Source organism: Genypterus blacodes, unplaced genomic scaffold, assembly GCF_046128005.1.
Source record: "Genypterus blacodes isolate CSIRO-AG114 ecotype Tasmania unplaced genomic scaffold, CSIRO-AGI_Gbla_v1 ptg000118l_1, whole genome shotgun sequence".
Classification (NCBI taxonomy): Eukaryota; Metazoa; Chordata; class Actinopteri; order Ophidiiformes; family Ophidiidae; genus Genypterus; species Genypterus blacodes.
Genome location: NW_027466921.1, coordinates 628,667 through 649,211, shown reverse-complemented (window position 1 = coordinate 649,211; position 20,545 = coordinate 628,667). Strand labels below are relative to the sequence as shown.

General features: G+C 48.0%; 1 protein-coding gene across 4 annotated transcripts in view; it reads left to right on the top strand.

Moving 5' to 3' along the window:
- The window catches only part of fmnl2a (formin-like 2a), a 40,126-nt gene that overhangs the window by 17,329 nt on the left and 2,252 nt on the right, over nucleotides 1-20,545 (top strand). The window contains exons 4-26 of one of the 4 annotated variants that reach the window (XM_076161901.1): nucleotides 4,299-4,375; nucleotides 6,277-6,360; nucleotides 7,076-7,228; nucleotides 10,291-10,399; nucleotides 10,538-10,614; nucleotides 11,530-11,623; nucleotides 12,379-12,453; nucleotides 12,668-12,778; nucleotides 12,872-13,021; nucleotides 13,125-13,226; nucleotides 13,327-13,621; nucleotides 14,176-14,370; nucleotides 15,440-15,564; nucleotides 15,655-15,857; nucleotides 16,033-16,267; nucleotides 16,358-16,426; nucleotides 16,514-16,594; nucleotides 16,686-16,815; nucleotides 17,069-17,232; nucleotides 17,325-17,426; nucleotides 17,520-17,615; nucleotides 17,741-17,864; nucleotides 20,236-20,335. In XM_076161901.1, the coding sequence (XP_076018016.1) occupies nucleotides 4,299-4,375; nucleotides 6,277-6,360; nucleotides 7,076-7,228; nucleotides 10,291-10,399; nucleotides 10,538-10,614; nucleotides 11,530-11,623; nucleotides 12,379-12,453; nucleotides 12,668-12,778; nucleotides 12,872-13,021; nucleotides 13,125-13,226; nucleotides 13,327-13,621; nucleotides 14,176-14,370; nucleotides 15,440-15,564; nucleotides 15,655-15,857; nucleotides 16,033-16,267; nucleotides 16,358-16,426; nucleotides 16,514-16,594; nucleotides 16,686-16,815; nucleotides 17,069-17,232; nucleotides 17,325-17,426; nucleotides 17,520-17,615; nucleotides 17,741-17,864; nucleotides 20,236-20,335 (2,951 nt within the window). Of the gene's footprint in view, nucleotides 1-4,298; nucleotides 4,376-6,276; nucleotides 6,361-7,075; nucleotides 7,229-10,290; nucleotides 10,400-10,537; nucleotides 10,615-11,529; nucleotides 11,624-12,378; nucleotides 12,454-12,667; nucleotides 12,779-12,871; nucleotides 13,022-13,124; nucleotides 13,227-13,326; nucleotides 13,622-14,175; nucleotides 14,371-15,439; nucleotides 15,565-15,654; nucleotides 15,858-16,032; nucleotides 16,268-16,357; nucleotides 16,427-16,513; nucleotides 16,595-16,685; nucleotides 16,816-17,068; nucleotides 17,233-17,324; nucleotides 17,427-17,519; nucleotides 17,616-17,740; nucleotides 17,865-18,922; nucleotides 19,043-20,235; nucleotides 20,336-20,545 lie in introns of all 4 variants that reach the window. The other 3 variants (XM_076161902.1, XM_076161903.1, XM_076161900.1) reach the window with 3 other exon arrangements.

Sequence of the window (20,545 nt, the reverse complement as noted above, 5' to 3'; positions counted from 1 at the left end):
ATTGCGAGAGGAAACTGTTGTTTATCTGGAAGGCCTCACATGTTCTTGAGCAAGACACCGCGATGACACTGTGTTGATCTGTGGCCGGCGGTGCAGACAGGCAGAAGGAAAAACAAAACATCTTATTTGGGAATGACGACAAATCCTAAACATAGTTAAAGGCAATGATCCAAAGAGAGAAGGAGATCCAGTTGAGTCCTTTAACAAGGCCAGGCGGAGGTTCAGAGGATGCAGCACCAGCACTACACGCACTCTTACTTGTTATTGTCCAACATCTGGACGCCCCCAAAACCCACACCAGGCTTTTATTCATCCCTCATTTCATGTGCTCTTAATGCTTTTTATCCATAGAGAAGCGTCTTATTCTGGCTGCATAATGGATTTTTTCAAGCACAGGTCACAGTGTGTTAGTTAGACAACAGGCGTGTGTTTTGAAGTTTGCAGATGATGCGGTCGTTGCCAGTCTCTTGAATGATGACGGGGTGGAACATGGCCGTGAGGTCGATGGTTTTATATCTTGACGTAATGATTTCTATGCAATGGAATAAATAAGGCTTAGTGCAGGGTCATTGATTTTTAGGAGGTGTACGCCCAGTTTTATTCATACATTTATTCAAGATCAGGATATTGACAATGTAGCTGATCATAAATATCTGAAGCCCTATTAACAATATACACCAGTAAATCTGAGTTTCGTTGCCTCAGGCTGGCCAGTTAGAGGCTGATCGCGGTGCAACCAGCCCAGCTTCAGGACATTTACAGTCAGCAGGTCATCAATAAGGCTGGTTCAGTACGTAAGATCATAAGGAGTTTGATCTCCCCTCATCTGGACGCTGTTACAAAATGCCTTAAGCAAGAACACAGCTGGGCAGCGCCTCTTTGGCTCCCGTAGCTATCAATGGGCTTAACTGACTGTGGTAGTCTGATTTTTATATTGCTTGATCAAGACGTACAAGAAGTGTCTCCATCTTGCATTGTAGCAATGCTGTTAGCTTGATGCGTTAAGTGCTAAAGTCATTCTGCTCTTTCTGACCTTCTGATGTTCTGATGATCGGTGCATAATCTGCCCGCTCAACCTACATTTCCTTCGGGACGATAAAAGCCCAAGTTGACTGCCGTGAGATTTCGTCGCTGCATAGCAAACACTAACCGGAGATATCAAAGGTGTCTTAAGTACATGATAAAGATGTTTTATGTCCTCTGTGTGGGAAGAGAGGATGAGGCAGTTTGCTCCGACTGGTTCGCCGTCTACTTGGAAGGCAACAGGCTAGGGGAGTAAAGAGGAGAGACTCCACATAGCGACACATCAGCCAGGCCTCAAGCTCTGCCAAAAAATTTTGCATTTTGGCAGAGTTTGTCAGGGGTGTGGTGGTGGTGGGGGTGGAGTGCCTGAAGATAGAGCGGTCTCTGTGATAAACAAATTAACTTAATAGACCCTGCCAGAATACACGCAAATCTCTCTGGTCGATTCTGTTAAACACAACAGAGTGGAATTCAAGTTTAATGATGATGTCACAATAAGCCAGCTAGAGCAGAATGAACACAGTGAGGCTGAGCGTGATGAGGGTGACGACAGCCACGGCAATGTAACAAGAGGGTCACACGTTCAGACTCGTGTACCCCTGAAAATAAACATGCACACACAGACGCAGAGGGTTTGGATGTGTTAGGGTGTCTAGACTGGCCGATACTGCGACCGTGCTTTGGTTTGCTTTCTGCTGCCTCACGTGTCTGAGCGATTACCCGACTTCAATCTGATAAAAGCAGGAAGCAGTAGGAGAGTGACGCAGGTTCGAGCAGACATAACAGATAAAGCGCTGGAAGGTCAGAGCCACGCGATTTGTGCTGGAGATTCAAGGCTAGATTGGCTAGAGTTGTTGACGGAAGGAATCTCCAGACTGGCTGCGATGAAAGAAGAGTACAGTAGCGCTAAGCCTACTGTTGAAGTGCCTTAGAGCCATGCAAGGAACAGCCAAAATGGAGTTACTCTTGGTTCCGTTTTCAAAACAATCGATGTGGAAACACTGGCTTCGAACAATAGGTCAGCTTGGAGTTGTTCCGGAATTGGTACCTATCACGTTAACACCACAACCAACCACTTCTGAGGTGACCTGCCCATCATAACCATAACAAGGGGGGTTGAACTGAACTCAACCGCATGTGTGAGAACGTGATAATGTTTAGAAAGTGGCGACCAGCGGGTTAAGCACCCAACACGGTCATGGCTGCAGGGTTTAAGCCGGACCAGATGGCAGCCGCTCAATGATTTCGCCCAACTCAGCTGATCTATCGCAGCCTCCCTCTCACTGTATTGAACTCATGTGCAGCTGTGTGGCAGGCGAGCGGGCTGCTGGATCTATATTTAATCGTCTCTTTGAGGAACTTGCCCAGTGTGATGGTGTACAGGGGTCGAGGTGCAGCGGATCTGCTGGAAAACAAACTGAAACGAACTAAAACGATCGCCCATCGAATTGTTTCCTCTGGAGCTCAGCGATAGTCACTTATCCGTTTCTCCTGATCAAACACTCAAAGCAGATGGAGACACACAAAGGGGGAGCAAGTGAAGAGAGAGAGGGTAAAGTGAGAAGGGAAAGGGAGAGAAAGGAGAGGGAATGAAAGAGAGAGAGTGGTCAACTGCATTGTGGTGTGAAGAGAGAGGTAGAGTAAGGGATGGACAGAGGGAGAGAGTAGAGGGGGGGGGGCACAAGAGACCAGGGGGAGAAGGAGAGAAAGAAAGAAAAGAAAGAAAGAGTTATGGGCTTCTTTTTTACATTCCTGCTCCATCCCCCTTTTCTTCAAACTCAAACAATTACCACTTTGTGCCGCTGTGAGCGAGCTGGAGGTCATTGCCTCGGCTTTCCATAGGCAGGCTCCCGTGCATTCCTCCGAGCGACTCCCAGCCAATCGGCAGCCAAGGAGGAAGAGCTCCATTCCAACAAGTCCCCAAGAATGTATCAGCCATTGATTTGTTTCCAGGATGACCCCTCCTGAGCTCCCCACATCGCTCCTCTCCTCTCTCCCCTCCCAGCCTCACTGCTTTTCTCTGTCTTTTTCTTTCTTAAACATGTACATTCTCTTACTTTCTTTGGCCTTTCACTGCTCTCTCCTTGTCTCATCCTCTCTCTTCCTCCCTCCTTCCCTCCCTCCCTCTCTCCCTCCCTCCCTCCCGCCCTCCCTCTCTCTCTCTGTGTGCTGCAGCTGGTAGCACTTAGTGTGGAGTGTGGGGCATTTTGCATGGAGCGGAGGGCGGGGGAGGGGGCGGGGTGCCTCTGGGAGCCTGCGCAGTACCCCAAAAATATGCTCTGCTTTCCACACAAACACATAAAGGGCTCCTCCCTAATAAAAACACTCTGTTTCTCATCTGCACATGGGCCAAACACACACACACACACACACACACACACACACACACACACACACACACACACACACACACACACACACCGCCCAGGCCCAAAGACTCAGACTGTGTGTGTGTGAGAGAGAGAGAGAGATACTCTAGCTATGGGAACAGCTCTCTTCTGTGTGGATGTTAATAATAGGTTAACACAGGGCTTTGCTCTGTTCCCTCGCTGATACAAACATATGGAAAGTGATCAGACCTTCCTTTCCTCTCCTCTCCTCTCCTCTGCTCTCCTCTCCTCTCTTCTCCTTTGTCTCTGTGGTTGTGTAACAGCCCGAGGCGCCTTTTGTTTTCGTGTTGTTCTCAGATCACCTACTGTCAGGGGATGAAAGCAAAGAGGAGACCCCCCCCCCCCCCCACACACACACACACACACACACACACACACACACACACACACACACACACACACACACACACACACACACACACTCCCTCCGTTCTGTAACTTTCCTACCTCATACCTTCACGCACGTCGCTCGCACCCTCCTCTCTCTGAGTCGTAACCACAGTAACAGGGCCCAGAATGCGTGTGTGTGTGTGTGTGTGTGTGAGTTACATGTTTGCTTGCCCTGCTGTGACACCCTGGTAGGGTTTTTGATGGAGCCAATCAGGTCTCCTGGTTTTATCAGGCTTGTACTATTGTGGATTACAGTTATATAAAGAACCAACGTGACCAAACATGATAACATGAGCCATTCACAGTTTTCCAATGAGTCAGCAAGAATTAATTCCACAGTAGCTTGCTTTCATGTTTACTCTCCTCTTGTCTGCATTTATTCTCTGATTCTCTGGGTGTAATTGAAGCAGCCAAAACATCCCTGTGCTACCACTTACCATGTACAGCCCAAGTGTTATGGTGAAATACTAACTCCCCCCGTCTTTCCCTCCTCAGAAATTCAGACGGCGAGTCCAGGAGTCCACCCAAGTCCTGAGAGAACTGGAAATTTCATTACGGACAAATCATATAGGGTGAGTCACCGCAGAGCTGCGTCGACCCATACGCAGCGCCGAGCGACCCGGACCCGGACTGTATCAGAGCGAGGGGAAAAGTCTGGCATTCCAGACACCCGGAGACAAAGATGTTGACGCTAACCACCATCCCCCCCGTTCACCTCAGCGCCCCGGCTTAATATTACACAGACAGCCATGTGGTCTTGGAGAAAGGATGAATGTATTGATTGTTCAGGGCAGCTGACACAGAATCTGGCACTGGAAAGAAAACACATTTTTCTCGCAGGGTCGGAGCTGAAGACAGAATTTAGTAGTCAGCCGTGTTACTACACGGCATTGTGATTTCACAACAGATAAAAACATTCATCAGCTATTCCAGGTATTCCACGGTGGCAAGTCTCTGCCTGCTGCCGCTGATATTGATTTGCAATGTACAGTCGCCCTCAAGGAAAGTGAGAAATGTCTCAGCCAACGCGTCTGGCTGCGGATCACAGGGGCCGTCGCGTGTGATTGGAGACCTTGATAGTTAACTGTCACGAATTGAGCGACATTTGGGCCTCAACGTTAATGAGGCCCAAATGCATCCTGGGATCTGTAGGCGGGGTTTATGGATGGGAATCGGGGTGTTGGCGGCCAGCTGGGAAGGACGGGGGCTGGTTGGGTTTGGGATGGGCGTTGGTAAGAGGCGCAAACACGCAGCTGTGAGAGCATCCGCTTTACGGAGAGCAGAGATCCAAGATCGGTTACACAATAGTCACAAGACCTCAAACACCACACACACACAACAGATGACAACATCCCCCCATAAATATAATCAGATTTCTGTCCTCCATCAAACCAAAAATAAACCACATAAACTAAACTACTTGGTTCTTGGTAAACTACATTACATGAATTATCTGCCACATCTGGATTAGACAATGAGACTTTATCATAACAGAGATCGGGGGGACAGACTGAGGGCGGGGGAGGGCTGGGGGGACGACAGGGCAGCAAGACGTCTCCGGTTGAGACGGTGAGTAATCGCCTCGTCTATTCAGAGGTGAAACAGAGAAATGTATCTATCATGCGGGGCAGATATAATAGGCGGCCTGTCCGCTGATGCTCCGCTCCGCTCGCTGCCTGCCTGTCTGTCTGTCTTCCCCTCACATGTTGCTCACTGGTCAACAACATGTGGTGAATGGGAGGATTGTTAGTGTCCTGCGGTAATCATTACCATGTGGTCCAACAAGGTCACACCTCTGAGGCCTCTTGGCACACGGAGGGCCCCAGCAGGCAGCGCTTCACTGGATGCTCCGCTCAGACCCGCATGCTTCCATGTAGTTACACGGCAGGGGAGCTAATAAAGGAAAGCTAGTTGATTTTTTTTGTCTTTTTGAAGCCTTACATCTACCATCAGCCATTATACCGCCCATGTCGTTATGTTTATGTCCCGCAAATTTCTCTAATCAGTGAGCAATCAGGCCTGTTAAAGTAGTCAGGGCTCGTAAACAGACAAGAGCGTCGCTGTTGGGATTAAATAAAGATGTTTATGTGAAATAATCCACTCTGCTTAAAATGTGAGAAAGATAAGAGCGAGCACAAAATGAAAGAGAATAGGCTTTTGATTGTTCTGTATAAGAGTGTGTGTGAAAGTTAGTATTGAGTTAATTTGTGTGTGTGTGTGTGTGTGTGTGTTTGCAAGCTTGTGCATGTGTCTCCAGACTGAGCAGGAAGTGTCATTATCATTCTACTTGGCAGTAAGAGTAAAAACGGGAGGTGTGGTGCAGGATCAGCAGAAATGTTGCATTGTTTGGTCCATGTCAGGCCTATTTAGGGGATTAGAGGCAAAATATTGTTTAGCAAATTCCGGTAAATCCGTGTTGAGAAGCTTCCTTTGTCTGCTGACTGTGCTGATGTGGCTTTTCCTCTCCCCTCAGGTGGGTGAGGGAGTTCCTGAATGAGGAGAACAAAGGTCTGGACGTGCTGGTGGAGTATCTGTCGTTCGCTCAGTACGCCGTCACGTAAGTCACCGCCCCCGCCGCCCCCCTCTACCCCCCCGTTCACCCTATACCACCCCGCGTCCTACAGCACGACACGCAAACACAATGCTGCCATTCTGACGCGTCCCCTCGCTCCGGCACCGCGGCCGCACGGGTCCACAGAAACACTGAGTCACTGGGCCTCGTTCCCGACACATTGCCCCTGTGTTTTACACCGACCATAGGCTTCTATTCATAGACTGACAGTGTGATTATTAGTCAGTCACAAGATCCGTGTTCAGGGCCAAAGAGCCATGCAGTTAAATGTTTAATTCCCCCTTTTCTTTGCCATATGTTATTATGCTCTGTCCACATTTCCACTGGTTAGTCATAAAAGGAATGTTAACCCTCAGTGCCACTGCAGCAACACTATGAGTCCCTTGTTGCGCTGCAGTATGAGGTTTTTCAGATGAGAATTGCAGCTACACTTTCGCCCACATCGGCACGTAGCACCGGCAAAATCTGCAGTTTGCTGCCAACGATGTGGTAACACGAGCTTTGCCGCTTTACCTGTCACATCTGTGCTAACGCTGAAAACACACTCATTACCCCCAAATGTGACTGAGTTGAAAACGTTTTCAACCCCGCTGCATTTATTCGTACTAACTTTAATGATCCAAGGGCCAAACATAAATCAGGATGGCTGTGTAATATGAGGCTTTGTGGCGGCGTGTGTGTGTTTGTATCCATGCAACAGGTTCGATGGAGACAGTTTGGAGAACAACCCGGAGATGGGGATAGACAAGTCCAAGCCGTGGAGCCGCTCGATAGAAGACCTGCACGGAGGCACCCTGCCCTTGCCCATCACGGGGAACGGAATCACACGCGCAGGGCGACACTCCACCATACGGTACGACACAACGACACGCCGGGTCATCCTCCCTTTGTTGTGTCTCTGCCCTTTCCCTTTTTTTCTGTCTGCGGTTATTTTGAGAAGTGGCACTGTTGGCGTGAGGCATGGACTTCTCTTTTATGTAGTCATGAGGCCTGTATGGCTTAAAATGGATGTGAGACGCTTCAGCATCAAGAGGCAGATATTGTTAGAATTGGAGCTTTTACACGCGGATCATGAGTCGGCTGCACATATTTCCGCAGCACATACATGACATCGTTCTTCCCCAAGACGGACGAGACGAGAGAACAAACCATTTCTTTATGGAACAAATCTCTTGACACTTTTAACTCCCGGCCCTGTGCACAGAGGCTTTAACAGCATTTTAATTCATAAGCCCGTGTTAATATATGCTTGGAAACACAAATCCCATTCAATTATGCATCATTTCAAACTCCCCCCCATAATCCTCCTTGTCATTCCATTGATGTTTTGCTAAAGCAGTCACACTGACTTCTAATCCCTCAGTTTGAATAGGGCAACTTGAGTCGTGCACAAAGAGGACTATTGACGTGGCGAAGAACATCATCTTCATCGAGATCCATGCAAAAACGATGACGTCATTCGTTTTCATTCACTCTGCACGTCGACGTGACACAATCCTACTGTCGCTGCTTGCTTTAGATCTGCCTCCTCTCTTATCTATTACAATAGAATTGCTTAGTTGTATTGCCTAACAGTGGAGTTAAGGAGTAACTTTATATTTGAACATCATCTGAATGGAAATTCACTATAGATAAGGAAGATGTGGACCACAGCCGCGCAGTTAATCATTAATTATTATAACTGTGTGAGGTCATCTGTCAACACCTTTTATAACTTAGTTTAAAAGTTCTCTTAGTTAGATACAGCAAGCAAAAGAGCCCTTGTTGTGAGTAGGTCACCATTTTGATTTCTAGCGAGCATGATCACAGCAAATCACTATCGCTTCAAAATACAAGCAGAGAGAACTGAAAGTAAGTACGGCTCAATCACGGCTGTGTGTTGGCTCAGCCGGTTCACAGGAAAGAGAAGTAGTTCACTTTGCCAAGTGTAACAACCAGAGCGCCACTCAGTCAGTGATTCTTCATTTCTTTGAGCCGTGCTGGCCAATGTTTCATGAATCAACACACGTCTGTGAAATACCAATCTCCCCCCAGAATGATGTATCTCCAAATTACTTTACATAACCTGAAGGACCTTTTCTTCTTTTGTATCATCACTCAGGCACATACTGTGTACACAACAGGTCAAAGTGTCAACTGTGTGTCTGTCCTGATATTCCTCCACAGTCATCCTCCCTCCTGTCTCCCAGCCTCAGCTCCACACTGAGCTTTCTGCAGAGCCTCCCCCCTCCCCTCCTCTCCCCTGCATCTCTGCTCCCTCCAAAGCCACACACACATCTACACACACTCCCATACACAACCCTCCTGCCTCATTGTACTCGGTGCCTCCCTGCCAGCACTGCCCAGCTCATTTGTCCCACTGTTTGTGTCGGGGATGTGAATTATTTGTACTGCCAGCCTCCCGTCTTAGCCTGAGACTGAATTCTTCTCTCCTCGCAGCAAAACAGGTTTTTTCTCCACAAGCCCGCCTCGTAAAAGCTAGAGACTGAGCTATAAACATCCTTACATGTCCATTTCTCCATCATATATAAGTTTTGCATCCCCTTGTGTCCGTTTTTTTAGATTAGAATGTTTCCAATTCAACAATTGCATGTGAAAGTACGACTTGTTTGTGTCCTTTTGAACCCGCCATCCCGAAGGAAGCCGACTCCAGTGAGCTGTCCAGTGTGTTCTAGCATCAGGCGGTAATGACTGGACATCAGCCTATAGTCGGACAGAGACGCCGTCGTGTCTCGCTGTTCTTAATCTGTGGTTATAGACATAGAAGACGTAGAAGTGGTAGACGTGGACGCATATACACCTTGCATTGTGAAACAGCCCAGGTGGAGGTAAACGCAAACTGACTTTATAAACAAGGAGGTGATTCAAGGTCAGACCGTCACAGATTCATGTTTAGATGTGACTGAGATATGATCACAGCACGTATGCGGCCTGGCAAGTCAGATTGTATTCTGATCGCAATACGTTCTGCTTACATTATCTGGGTTAGACTGCAAGGTGTAAATGGGGTTTCTGTCTATCTGTGTGTGTGTGTGTGATGTCATTCTTGGTCGTGTTGTGTTTATCTTTGTCTTTCTGGTACAACAAAAAGTTTTGGGTTTCAGTCTATTTCTAACATTATTTGTAGCCATTTTGGTTTGACTAAGAACATTTTGTTCTCGTCTGCTCTCAAACTGAAGCCTCATTCGTTGCCATGCCTCAGTTTGCACGCTGATAAATTAAGTTATTGAGAGGGAAAAGCTCAGTCCATCTGCTTTTCAGCCAAATCTTTCTGCTAGATTTAGACTACACGCATACACACACACACTCACACACTCACACACGCGCACCAATGCTGTGACTCAAGCGGGAGTCTCACCCTCAGGCATGAATCAGTGTGTCTATCAGTGCTTTGAAGACGCTTTATTCCAAGAAGCGGGTCTGCTCGGTGACCCTCGTGTCTGAGCACTGAAAATAAACTCCTGCGTCTCCACCGGCTCCGCATATTATTAAGTCACTCTGCCCGCTCTGGTGTTTCGCCTCCATTGTGAGCGCCGCACCGGCTCCATGGGTTTGTCCGGCTCAAAGTCTGCACCATCGCTGAGCTGCATGCAAATGAGTGGCTGCTATTGTGCTCAGCTGTAAGTGATATCTTTGTGCGGGACGTTAAATTAAAACAATTCACCCTCGTGAGGCTGTAGATTATATGGCTTCTGTTAATGTAACGTGATGTGGCAGTTTAATGGCCTTCCTATGTGTGGGGGGGTCGGGGGGAGGCTTTCATTCACAAATGGCATCTGTTTTCTTGTTTACTGAGGCCTTGTGCGCTCTCGTTTCTGTTCACATGCCATTAGAACACGTCCAAGACTTTTGGTGGCCACACTCCATGCTGCTTATTCAGCTCTTTGCTCTGCTGTTTGTGTTTCTTCTTCACAGCTGTAACACTCTGCCCATGCGGAGGACGCTGAAAAACTCCAGGCTGGTCTGCAAGAAAGACGACGTCCATGTCTGCATCATGTGCCTGCGGGCCATCATGAACTACCAGGTCAGCACTTGCCGCTGTCCACCAGACACACACACACGCACACACACACATCTGCCCTAAAGCCTTTTCATTTGCTTTGGTCGTGTTTTGTATAAAGACAACTTCTCTTTTCCCTCTCTTTCTTTTTTCACATTCCAGTACGGCTTCAACATGGTCATGTCACACCCGCACGCTGTGAACGAAATTGCACTAAGTCTCAACAATAAGAGCGCCAGGTGAGTACGTATGCTTGATTAAGAGGAGGAGGTTACCCAGAGTTTAGTGATGAGCTGCTGAGCTGGTGCACAGGCCAGGGCACCGCTGGCACACTCCAATACACTGCACCACACTGGCAGCTGCAGAAAAGGACTGGCGTGTGCGTGTGTGTGTGTGTTTGCGGGCACTTGTGTATGTGTTCAATTACCGCCCCGGGGCTAAAGGAAACTACCTCACATCACTTGACACACTTAGTCTCATCCGGGAGAGAACTCCTGCATGAATTAACAGGAGAGTGCAGTGTGGACCCACACACACATGCACACGCATGCACACACACATGGACACGAACACCACAGCACTCAGGGATTAAGTTTAAAATGAAGAACTTCACTTTTATACTTGTCCTTTAATCCCATGTGTCAGATCTCAAAGCAGAGGTCTAACAATTGACATTAGAAACTCGTATTAATCTTGTTTTGATTTAAAAAGGGAGTTTTGAAAACTATATAAACATTGTGATAAAGGAGGGATATCGTTTATTTTGATTATTGATGAATTTACATTAATGGAAAAGTATGGTACAGTGTGCGTTAAGAACAAATAAGAGTCCTAAGTTGCTGTTCTGGAGTCTGATGGCAGAGGGGACAGATGATCTGCCGAGGCAATCAGTTCTGCAGCTCAGTGAGAGGACTCATCTGTTGCGACTGTTTGCCGAGCCAATTAAATGTTGCATTGCTGCTGCCAAGTGGGCTGAGATTTGTGGTCGCGTTGCCGAATCATCGATTTTTATCGATTAATCGTGACAGCCCTCTGGTAAACACGCTCATTAGGGTGATGGCAGAATGTTAAATTGTTTTGTTTTCCACTTTGTTTGCCCCGTGTTAAGCGTGTGTTTGTCACTGACTAACCCGTCTGGCCTTTATTTTTTACAGAACTAAAGCTCTGGTCCTGGAGCTCCTGGCGGCAGTTTGTCTCGTGAGAGGAGGCCACGAAATTATTCTCTCAGCGTTCGACAACTTTATGGAGGTACGTGCTGCACAAAGACGGGAAGTTTGGGGATCTGAGCAGAGGGATGTGTCATTATGTGTCCACTGTGTAATTTCAAAGGGTGAGTCAGTCGGGAGGAATGCTCGCCGTGCTCCTCACTGCAGAGGGAGGCAAAGCATTCTAGACATGTGCTCCGGCCCTTTATCAACAGATTACAGACACAGGTTTGGCTGCACAGCACAAGACGACCCACTTGACCTCACCAGGACCCAGAGAAAACAGTTTATGTGTGTGTGTGTGTGTGTGTGTGTGTGTGTGTGTGTGTGTAAACTGTACTTGGCACTCACTTCAAAGCTCCGACTTAGGGAAAGGGAGAGAAAGATGGAGGAGACGGCCTTGCTTGACCTTTGCCTGTCTGGATGAGGTATTCTGGCAGCCGTAGAAAGGAGTGGACACTTTATGATGAAGAGGGCCATAGCAGCAGAACCTTTTTGCAGCTTCGGCCCACAAACACGACGCGACTGCAAGTTAATGTAATATTTACACCCCCCCGGATGAAATATTGAGTGTTCCTCTTAGAGGCATTAGTGTAAGTGGTTGAATCAGGCTCGGGGAGACCGCAGATCGTCTAATGAGAACACGGTGGAGGCCATTACAAACTGAGAGATTACTGTGACTGGATCCATGTGGAGGCTGCTGCCCAGTGCTGAACCTTTACATGCATTGATACTTGCAGATTGTTGGCCTCTGTGTGCTTCTAAAGGTCCTTAAGTCAAGTGTGTGTTGGCTTTCAGGTGTGTCTGGAGACGCAACGGTTTGAAAAGCTCATGGAGTATTTCAAGAATGAGGACAACAACATCGACTTCATGGTACGTTTATACACACTTATACACACTGTGCACAAATCTTGTCACTGTTGAATGAAAGGAGAAAAGGAGGGGAGCGGAAGGAAACAGGATGGACACGAAAAAGGAAACATGTACTTGGTTCCTTTCTCTTTTATATTACGTAATATGTGTATGTGTTTCAATACTCAATACTCTGTTCATGACATTAACTGCATTTCCCTGTTGCGTCCACTAGGTGGCGTGCATGCAGTTCATCAACATCGTTGTGCACTCGGTCGAGGACATGAACTTCAGGGTGCATCTACAGTTCGACTTCACCAAGCTGGGCCTGGACGAGTACTTAGACGTGAGCACTCAGAGTTCCTCCACACACACACACTTAAAGATTCAGCTCAAAGTTTGTCTCACATCTCAACCTTTCTCTCTCTTTGCACTCCAGAAACTCAAACACACAGAAAGCGACAAGCTGCAGGTTCAGATCCAGGCCTACTTGGATAACGTGTTTGACGTGGGAGCCCTGCTGGAGGATGCAGAGACCAAAAATGCTGCCCTGGAGCGAGTGGAGGAGCTAGAGGAGAACATGTCGCATGTGAGAAATCCGGAGCTATCGGTTTCAAGTGCTCAATGTTTTGATTGAATCCTGAAAAAATAAGTTTAATAACTGTTTTCCTCCTGGTTATTGTTCTCCACAGATGACGGAGAAGCTGCAGGACATGGAGAATGAAGCCATGTCTAAGATCGTAGAGCTGGAGAAGCAGCTAATGCACAGGAACAAGGAGCTGGAATCCATCAGGGTCAGTGCACAAATATATGTGCACTATGATCTTCTAGAACTGCTGCCCCGCCTCAAAAATCATCTTCCTCATGCCTTTTCTTGCCTTCATTCCATTACAGGAGGTCTACAAAAACACAAACTCCCAGGTCCACACGCTGCGGAAGATAGTGAAGGAGAAGGACGAGGCCATCCAGCGACAGTGCAACTTGGAGAAGAAGATCAACGAGCTGGAAAAGCAGGGAACCATCAAGATCCACAAGAAGGGAGACGGCGACATCTCCATCCTGCCCTCGCCCCCCCAAAGCATGGAGATTCTGCCCGGCGCCGTGTTGGCTTACAGTCCCAACCATGTGGGAGGCATAGGGGGCACCCATGCTCCTCCACCTCCTCCTCCACTGCCTGTGAATGGAGTTGGTAGGTTCATGTTCAGTCACACACACACACACACACACACACACACACACACACACACACACACACACACACACACACACACACACACACACACACACACACAGACTTGCTGTTTGCAGCACTGCTGAAAGATGCAACTCAAGCTTTCTTTACATACTGTTGACAGGATTGTAAGTAAGGTGCAATGCAGGTGTTACCATGGAGACCACCTGACTACTGTAGGTGAAGATAAATCAATGAAATTACAAAAGTAGGATATATACTACATAAATGCAGTTTATTAAGCATAGAAATTAGAATTAAAAAAAAACCAATGTATAAATTTCTACAAGAATTTAAAGGAAAAATAAAGTTTTTTTTAAGTCATTACCAGCTGTTTATACTGTGTGGCAGGTCTCGCAGTTAAATTGCTTTGATTTGACTTTCAGCCTTTAGCGGGAGAAAGTTGTGTCATTAATCAGAACATGACGGCATTCTGCATGGTGACGCTGACACACCCACACACACCCACTCACTCTCTCTCTCTCTCCTCTCTCCTCTCTCCTCTCTCCCAGTGCCAAACGGCCCGTCGTCCGCCCCTCCAGCGGCGCCTCCCCCGCCTCCGCCACCCCCTCCTCCTCCCCCGCCCCCTCCACCCCCGGGACCCGTCACAGGCATGTCAGCGCCACCGCCCCCGCCGCCTCCCCCAGGAGCCCCCCCACTGCCCGGCTGCGGGACCCCCACCGTCATTATGAACTCCGGGTTAGCAGGTGAGGACACACACACACACACACACACACAGAAAGACCGACAATCCTCTTGATCTTTGCTGGATATTGTGGCTTACAGGTTGAAAGTCACAGGTGCAGCTAATAACATTAACGAGGGCTCTGATGCAGCTTAATGCACCGCAGCCATGATTAATGAGTGATTACTTACACCTGTGCATGGCCAGCAGATCTAGCAAATGTCTCATGGCTCATACTAGTCAGTCGATCAGCTGGTTAGTACATGTGTGTTATGGCTAGATGTGTGTGTGATGTTGTACTTTCTCTTCTTATCGTTTGACTTTACTCTCTATCTAGTTGACCCGGCATAGGAATTAGTTGATGCTGTTATGTCGATGTGCTGTGCATCCAGATTTATGTAGAAATTGCCCAACCTGTCCCCGTTTCTCACTCAGTTCTTTAATGATTTTTCTCCCTGATTTTGCTTCTTTTTTTTGCCGACCCAGAGGGACCCATCAAACTTTTCTGTAGGTTCTGCTTGTTCTGTGGTGTTTCTCCCCCCCCCCCCTTCTTCTCTTCTCTTCCTTTCCCAGGTTATGAAAATGGTATTTTCAGTCTCAGGCTCTGTTTTTGGCAGTGACCACCATTAAACTTTCTCAAAAATTGCCCAATATACTGTATGTACTCTTGATACTTAATTCCTCCATCATTCTCAGGCTATATCTGTCCTCACTGCCTTCTTTATGATGCTGCAACACTGAAAATACCACATTTCAAACCTGTGCATGAGTTCCTTTCACACCCTGCTGTCGCCTGTCTAGATTCACACTCAGTAGCCACTTTAGCTACAACTTTAATGCAGTGTTGTAGTTCTGCTGGACATGAGAAAGTGTGTGTGAGTGTCTTACTGCATGTTGAGACACAATGACAAGATGATGATAGAAACGGACTCTGAGTCTCTGGTGACACAGCAGAGCTCAGACAGACGTAGGAGTCAAAGGAGTGTGTGTACCCACATCTGTCTGCCCTGTCACGTGTGTGTGTCTGTGTGGGTGTTAGCGTTAACTCAGCCCCAAGGCAGGGCCGCTAACTCCTTTGTGTCCCTGTCCAGCTGTTAAGATCAAGAAACCGATCAAGACCAAGTTCCGTATGCCCGTCTTCAACTGGGTCGCTCTGAAACCCAACCAGATCAACGGGACTGTCTTCAACGAGATCGACGACGAGAGGATACTGGAGGTGAGAGCCCGCCGCCAAACGCCACCGTGGCCCGGCTGAGAGGATGCCAATGTGACTCTGAATCATCACTCCTTTCTCACTGTCCTCCAGGATCTGAACGTGGACGAGTTCGAGGAGATGTTCAAGACGAAAGCTCAAGGCCCGTCGATCGATCTGTCCATGAGCAAGCACAAGGTCATCCAGAAGATGCCGAGCAAGGTGTCTCTGCTGGAATCCAACCGGGCCAAGAACCTGGCCATCACGCTGAGGAAAGTGGGCAAGTCGCCAGAGGAGATCAGCAAGGCCATTCAGCTGTACGTCTCCTTAGCACACACACACACACACACACACACACACACACACACACACACACACACACACACACACACACACACACACACACACACACACACACACACACACACGCACATTCATGCCGAGTCAGTCTGGAAGTCTTGAGACGATTGATTGAACTATTTTTGTGTGCAGTTTCGACCTGCGAACTCTGCCGGTGGACTTCGTGGAGTGCCTGATGCGCTTCCAGCCCACGGAGAACGAGGTCAAAGTGCTGCGGCAGTTCGAGAAGGAGCGCAAGCCGCTGGAGAGCCTGACGGACGAGGACCGCTTCATGATGCAGTTCAGCAAGATCGAGCGGCTCATGCAGAAGATGACCATCATGACGTTTATAGGCAACTTCAACGAGAGCATGCAGATGCTCACGCCGGTGAGAGCCGGGAGGGAAACCGTTCTCAGGCTGTTGGGCGTTTCTACAACCTGTCTGTCTCTCACGTCCACCTCTTTGTGTCCCCGACAGCAACTTCATGCAGTCATCGCCGCCTCCGTGTCCATCAAGTCGTCGCAGAAGCTGAAGAAAATCCTCGAGGTGAGTGTGTAACACCGCGTTTCACCTTCACGTTACCTGAAATGACTGCGCAGCTTCGTTCTTCACGCTTCCTCCTGCCCGTTTCAGATCATCTTAGCGCTCGGAAACTACATGAACAGCAGCAAAAGGGGAGCAGTGTACGGATTCAAGCTGCAAAGTTTAGACTTGGTGAGTCCAGCTGCCCTATTAGGCATTATTAGTCTGAAGAAATCTGTTACTATTGTCTTTAAATCTGTCTCGTCCCTTATGCTCCTCGCAGCTGCTCGACACCAAGTCGACGGATCGGAAGTTAACACTGTTGCACTACATCGCCAACGTGGTGAAGGAGAAGTACTCGCAGGTTTCTCTCTTCTACAACGAGCTGAACTATGTGGAGAAAGCTGCAGCGGGTGAGTGCGGCCACGCCTAAACCCATGCAAACGCTCGGAAATCTGTCATGGCTGGAGGTTAATTTAGTGTGTGTGTGTGTGTGTGTGTGTGTGTGTGTGTGTGTGTGTGTGTGTGTGTGTGTGTGTGTGTGTGTGTGTGTGTGTGTGTGTGTGTGTGTGTGTGTGTGTGTGTGTGTGTGTGTGTGTGTGTGTGTGTGTGTGTGTGTGTGTGTGTGTGTGTGTGTGTGTGTGTGTGTGTGTGTCCCCATCGCAGTGTCTCTGGAGAACGTACTGTTGGATGTGAAGGAGATGCAGAGAGGCATGGAGCTGACCAGGCGGGAGTACAGCATGCACGGCCACAACACCATGCTCAAAGACTTCATCGCCCTCAACGAGAGCAAACTGAAGAAGCTGCAGGAAGAAGCCAAGATTGCACAGGTGAGTGTGTTGTTACTGTAGCACGCGCGTGTAGGAGTAACAGAGCACTGAGACAACGTATAAACAATAACGCACCCTCTGTCTCTGAAAAGGACGCCTTCGACGAGGCGGTGAAGTTCTTCGGCGAGAACGCCAAAACCGCGCCGCCGTCCGTCTTCTTCCCAGTGTTTGTGCGATTTGTCAAAGCGTACAGGGTGAGTAGAGTGGTCATCTCTCACACACATACAGTATGAAATGCAGCTCCGGTGGTGTGTGGTGTTCAATATGAGTGTGTGTGTGTCTGTTAGCAAGCTGCGGAGGATAATGAGCACAGAAAGAGACAGGAGCAGATGATGATGGAGAAACTACTGGAACAGGAGGCCATGATGGAGCAGGACCAGAAGGTAGGTCGCCCTCCCTCACTCCATTGCCCCCTCCATTCCTGGCTCCGTACCTCCCTCCCTCCAGTAAAGTCTTTGTTTGTTTGCGTGTGTGTGTGTGTGTTTGTGTGTGTGTGTCTCCTCTCCAGTCTCCGTCTCACAAGAACAAGCGTCAGCAGCAAGAGCTGATTACCGAGCTCAGGAGGAAACAGGTTAAGGACAGTCGCCACGTGTACGAAGGCAAAGACGGGGCGATCGAGGACATCATCACGGGTAACTTCAGCCAGGCCCTGCCTTCAGTCTGGCCACACACACACATACACACAGGGCGCTCTGCATGAAGCTCCTCTCCTGCAGCCATTAACCAGGGTTTCTAAACCAACTAACATGGTTACTTTGGCTCTTTGAACATCGAGCCGTGAGGTGTTTCAGACCAGAGGCTTTGCTAACAGTAATGGGACACAAACACACACACACAGCTAATCCGATCACATTCTGAGTGGTATCAAATGTGTGATGATCATTGCTTATTTGTCCTCTTGTCATTGCTTTGTAACACTATCTGTACGTAGACAGGACCGGGCTGTGACTAACTCCTAGAACCTTACTTAGTCAGTAAGGTCAGTGAAGAATGTTTCAAATTCAGATTGATCCTCCCAACCGGTCACCTAGACGATTAACTATTTTATATTTTGACAAGAAATGTTTTAATTTGCACATTTGACCTTTACAATCTGACCTCTGACCCAAGTTTAGGAGGTCATAATGGAAATTGTTAATTGGATAATGCTGCTTTAATGGAGCTTTAAATGTTTGTACTTAACTGAATCAGTTAAATCTCTTCTGGCCCAATAAAGCTCTAATTTGAAAATTTGCATTTCTGACCACTGGCAATAGTTTTTGTTTGGTCCATCTGCTGCCATCTAGTGGTCAGTGTTATCACAGGACACAGGAAGTCTGAATGGTGGCCTAAAATTAACAGAATAATTTAACAATTATAATCTGGATCCTCCTCAAAATCCACTGTAATGTTCCTTGGCTCATGACCCACATGGCCACAACCCCATAACCTGTTGAGTTACTTCTCACACACCCCCTCAAACCTAAACACAGGAACTCTATAACATCCCCATAACTTTAGGTTCTACTCATGAGTCCCGTCAGTAATGAAACATAACTAGAATGAAGGTTCAGTCACAGCCCCCGATGGCGTTGTTGGGTATTTGCTGAGTTCTAACCGGTGCTAAACCCCCTGTAGATGTCTGCTTTTCTTATACTGTGTTTGTCCTGTCTTGTCCTGGCTGTTGTTGTCCATGTTGTCCCTGATGCAGTGCTGAAGACAGTGCCCTTTACCGCCCGCACAGCCAAGCGCGGCTCTCGGTTCTTCTGCGAGCCCGCCCTCAATGAGGAGTACCATTACTAAGCTTGTAGAACTCTCTCTCTTCTCAAAGGTTGCCGGAACACGACGTTCTATTTTCTTCTTTTGTGTCCCCCCCCCCTTTACTCTCTCAACACCTGAGTGCATGCTTGTTTTGGTTTTCTCGCTGCCCCTCAGTAACGGTCACACTCTCACACTCACACACTCGGACCTGTGCATGCACACGGTGGACCCAGGCGCACGTGTCGGAAGTGTGTGTTATGCGTGCGTCGGTGCGTCTCCCCCCTCCCCTACCCCCCGTGCATGACTTTGGCGGTGGGCGACGGTTTCCTCTCCCACCTGCATGACCGGTGTGACATCATCATTCACCACAGCAAACCATAATGTCACAGATTAGTAACAGGAGCACAGGCATAAAATGATTGCTGCCATCTAGTGGCTGTACATTAAACAACTTAATCTAAACTGGGTTGACGTGCCTCTCAGATTAGATGTAAACGTAACCTGGTCTTCATGGTGCAGCTGCTTCAGTCGCACCATGAAGCTCAGCTTGTTCATGCCTGTGTGTCTGTGACATTATAACTTGCTCTCATGTGTTCACTGTTTGAAATGATAATGAATGAATGTACTGTATTTTCATTGTTACACGTTACTATCTGTGTTTGTGTTGCTGTGGCTTAATGCACGTGTTGTCCCCCCTCCCCCTGCTCTTTATGCTCCTGCCATTACATCACCTCCCTTTCACATGGTTTTGCTTCGCCTTGCATGACGCCCGGGATGTCTTAATTTTGTTTGCATTCCAGCATTTCTTCCTCTCCAGTCACATAGTGCATGCGACACTAACATGCAGCACGTCCTGGTTGGATTGTTGTCATGTTGAACAATAACAGTTTTGTCGTCTCCTTTAATGATATTGGTTTGTTTCAGTTGAGTTTGCTCTCTTGTGGAAACTAGAGTTGAGCTTTCACTGCCCTGCTGGTAGCCACTCTGCAAAGCAGCCTGAGTTTAGCGCCACAGATTTAAAAACCATAGAAGCTTTGATCCTCCTCTCTCTCTCCTACGTCTTCCTCTCCTCCAGCTGTATCAGTTAACAGCCTCCAGCTCTTTCCGTGCCCTTGCCCGTTTCCCTATTCTGCCCCCGCCCAGCAGCCTTCGCTTCGCTCGTGCAGCAGCGCTGTGTTTGCAAAGCCGCTGTGAAATATGGGGCTGTTGTGTTCGGGGTCATTCCCCCCTTTTTAACGTTCATTTTGTCTTCTCTTCATCTAGCCTTAAAGAAGAATAATATTACTAAATTTCCCAATGTCTACTCGAGGGTAAGGAACTCCTCCAGTAGCACACCTGTAGTGGTGGATGTGTCCCAAACCTGGCAAGCATCTCTTTTATTACCTTCCTCCCTGTCTTCTCCTTCCTTTCACTAAGGGTGTCAGTATCGTATTGACCTTCCTCTCCCTCTATTCTATATCCCTCCTCTTTGTTATCTCTTTTATAACCATTAGTCTTTATGTCCAGTAGTCTTTACTGTCTTTATCAGCATTAAAGAGCTAAAGCTATTTATCTAAATTTAGCCTCTTACTCC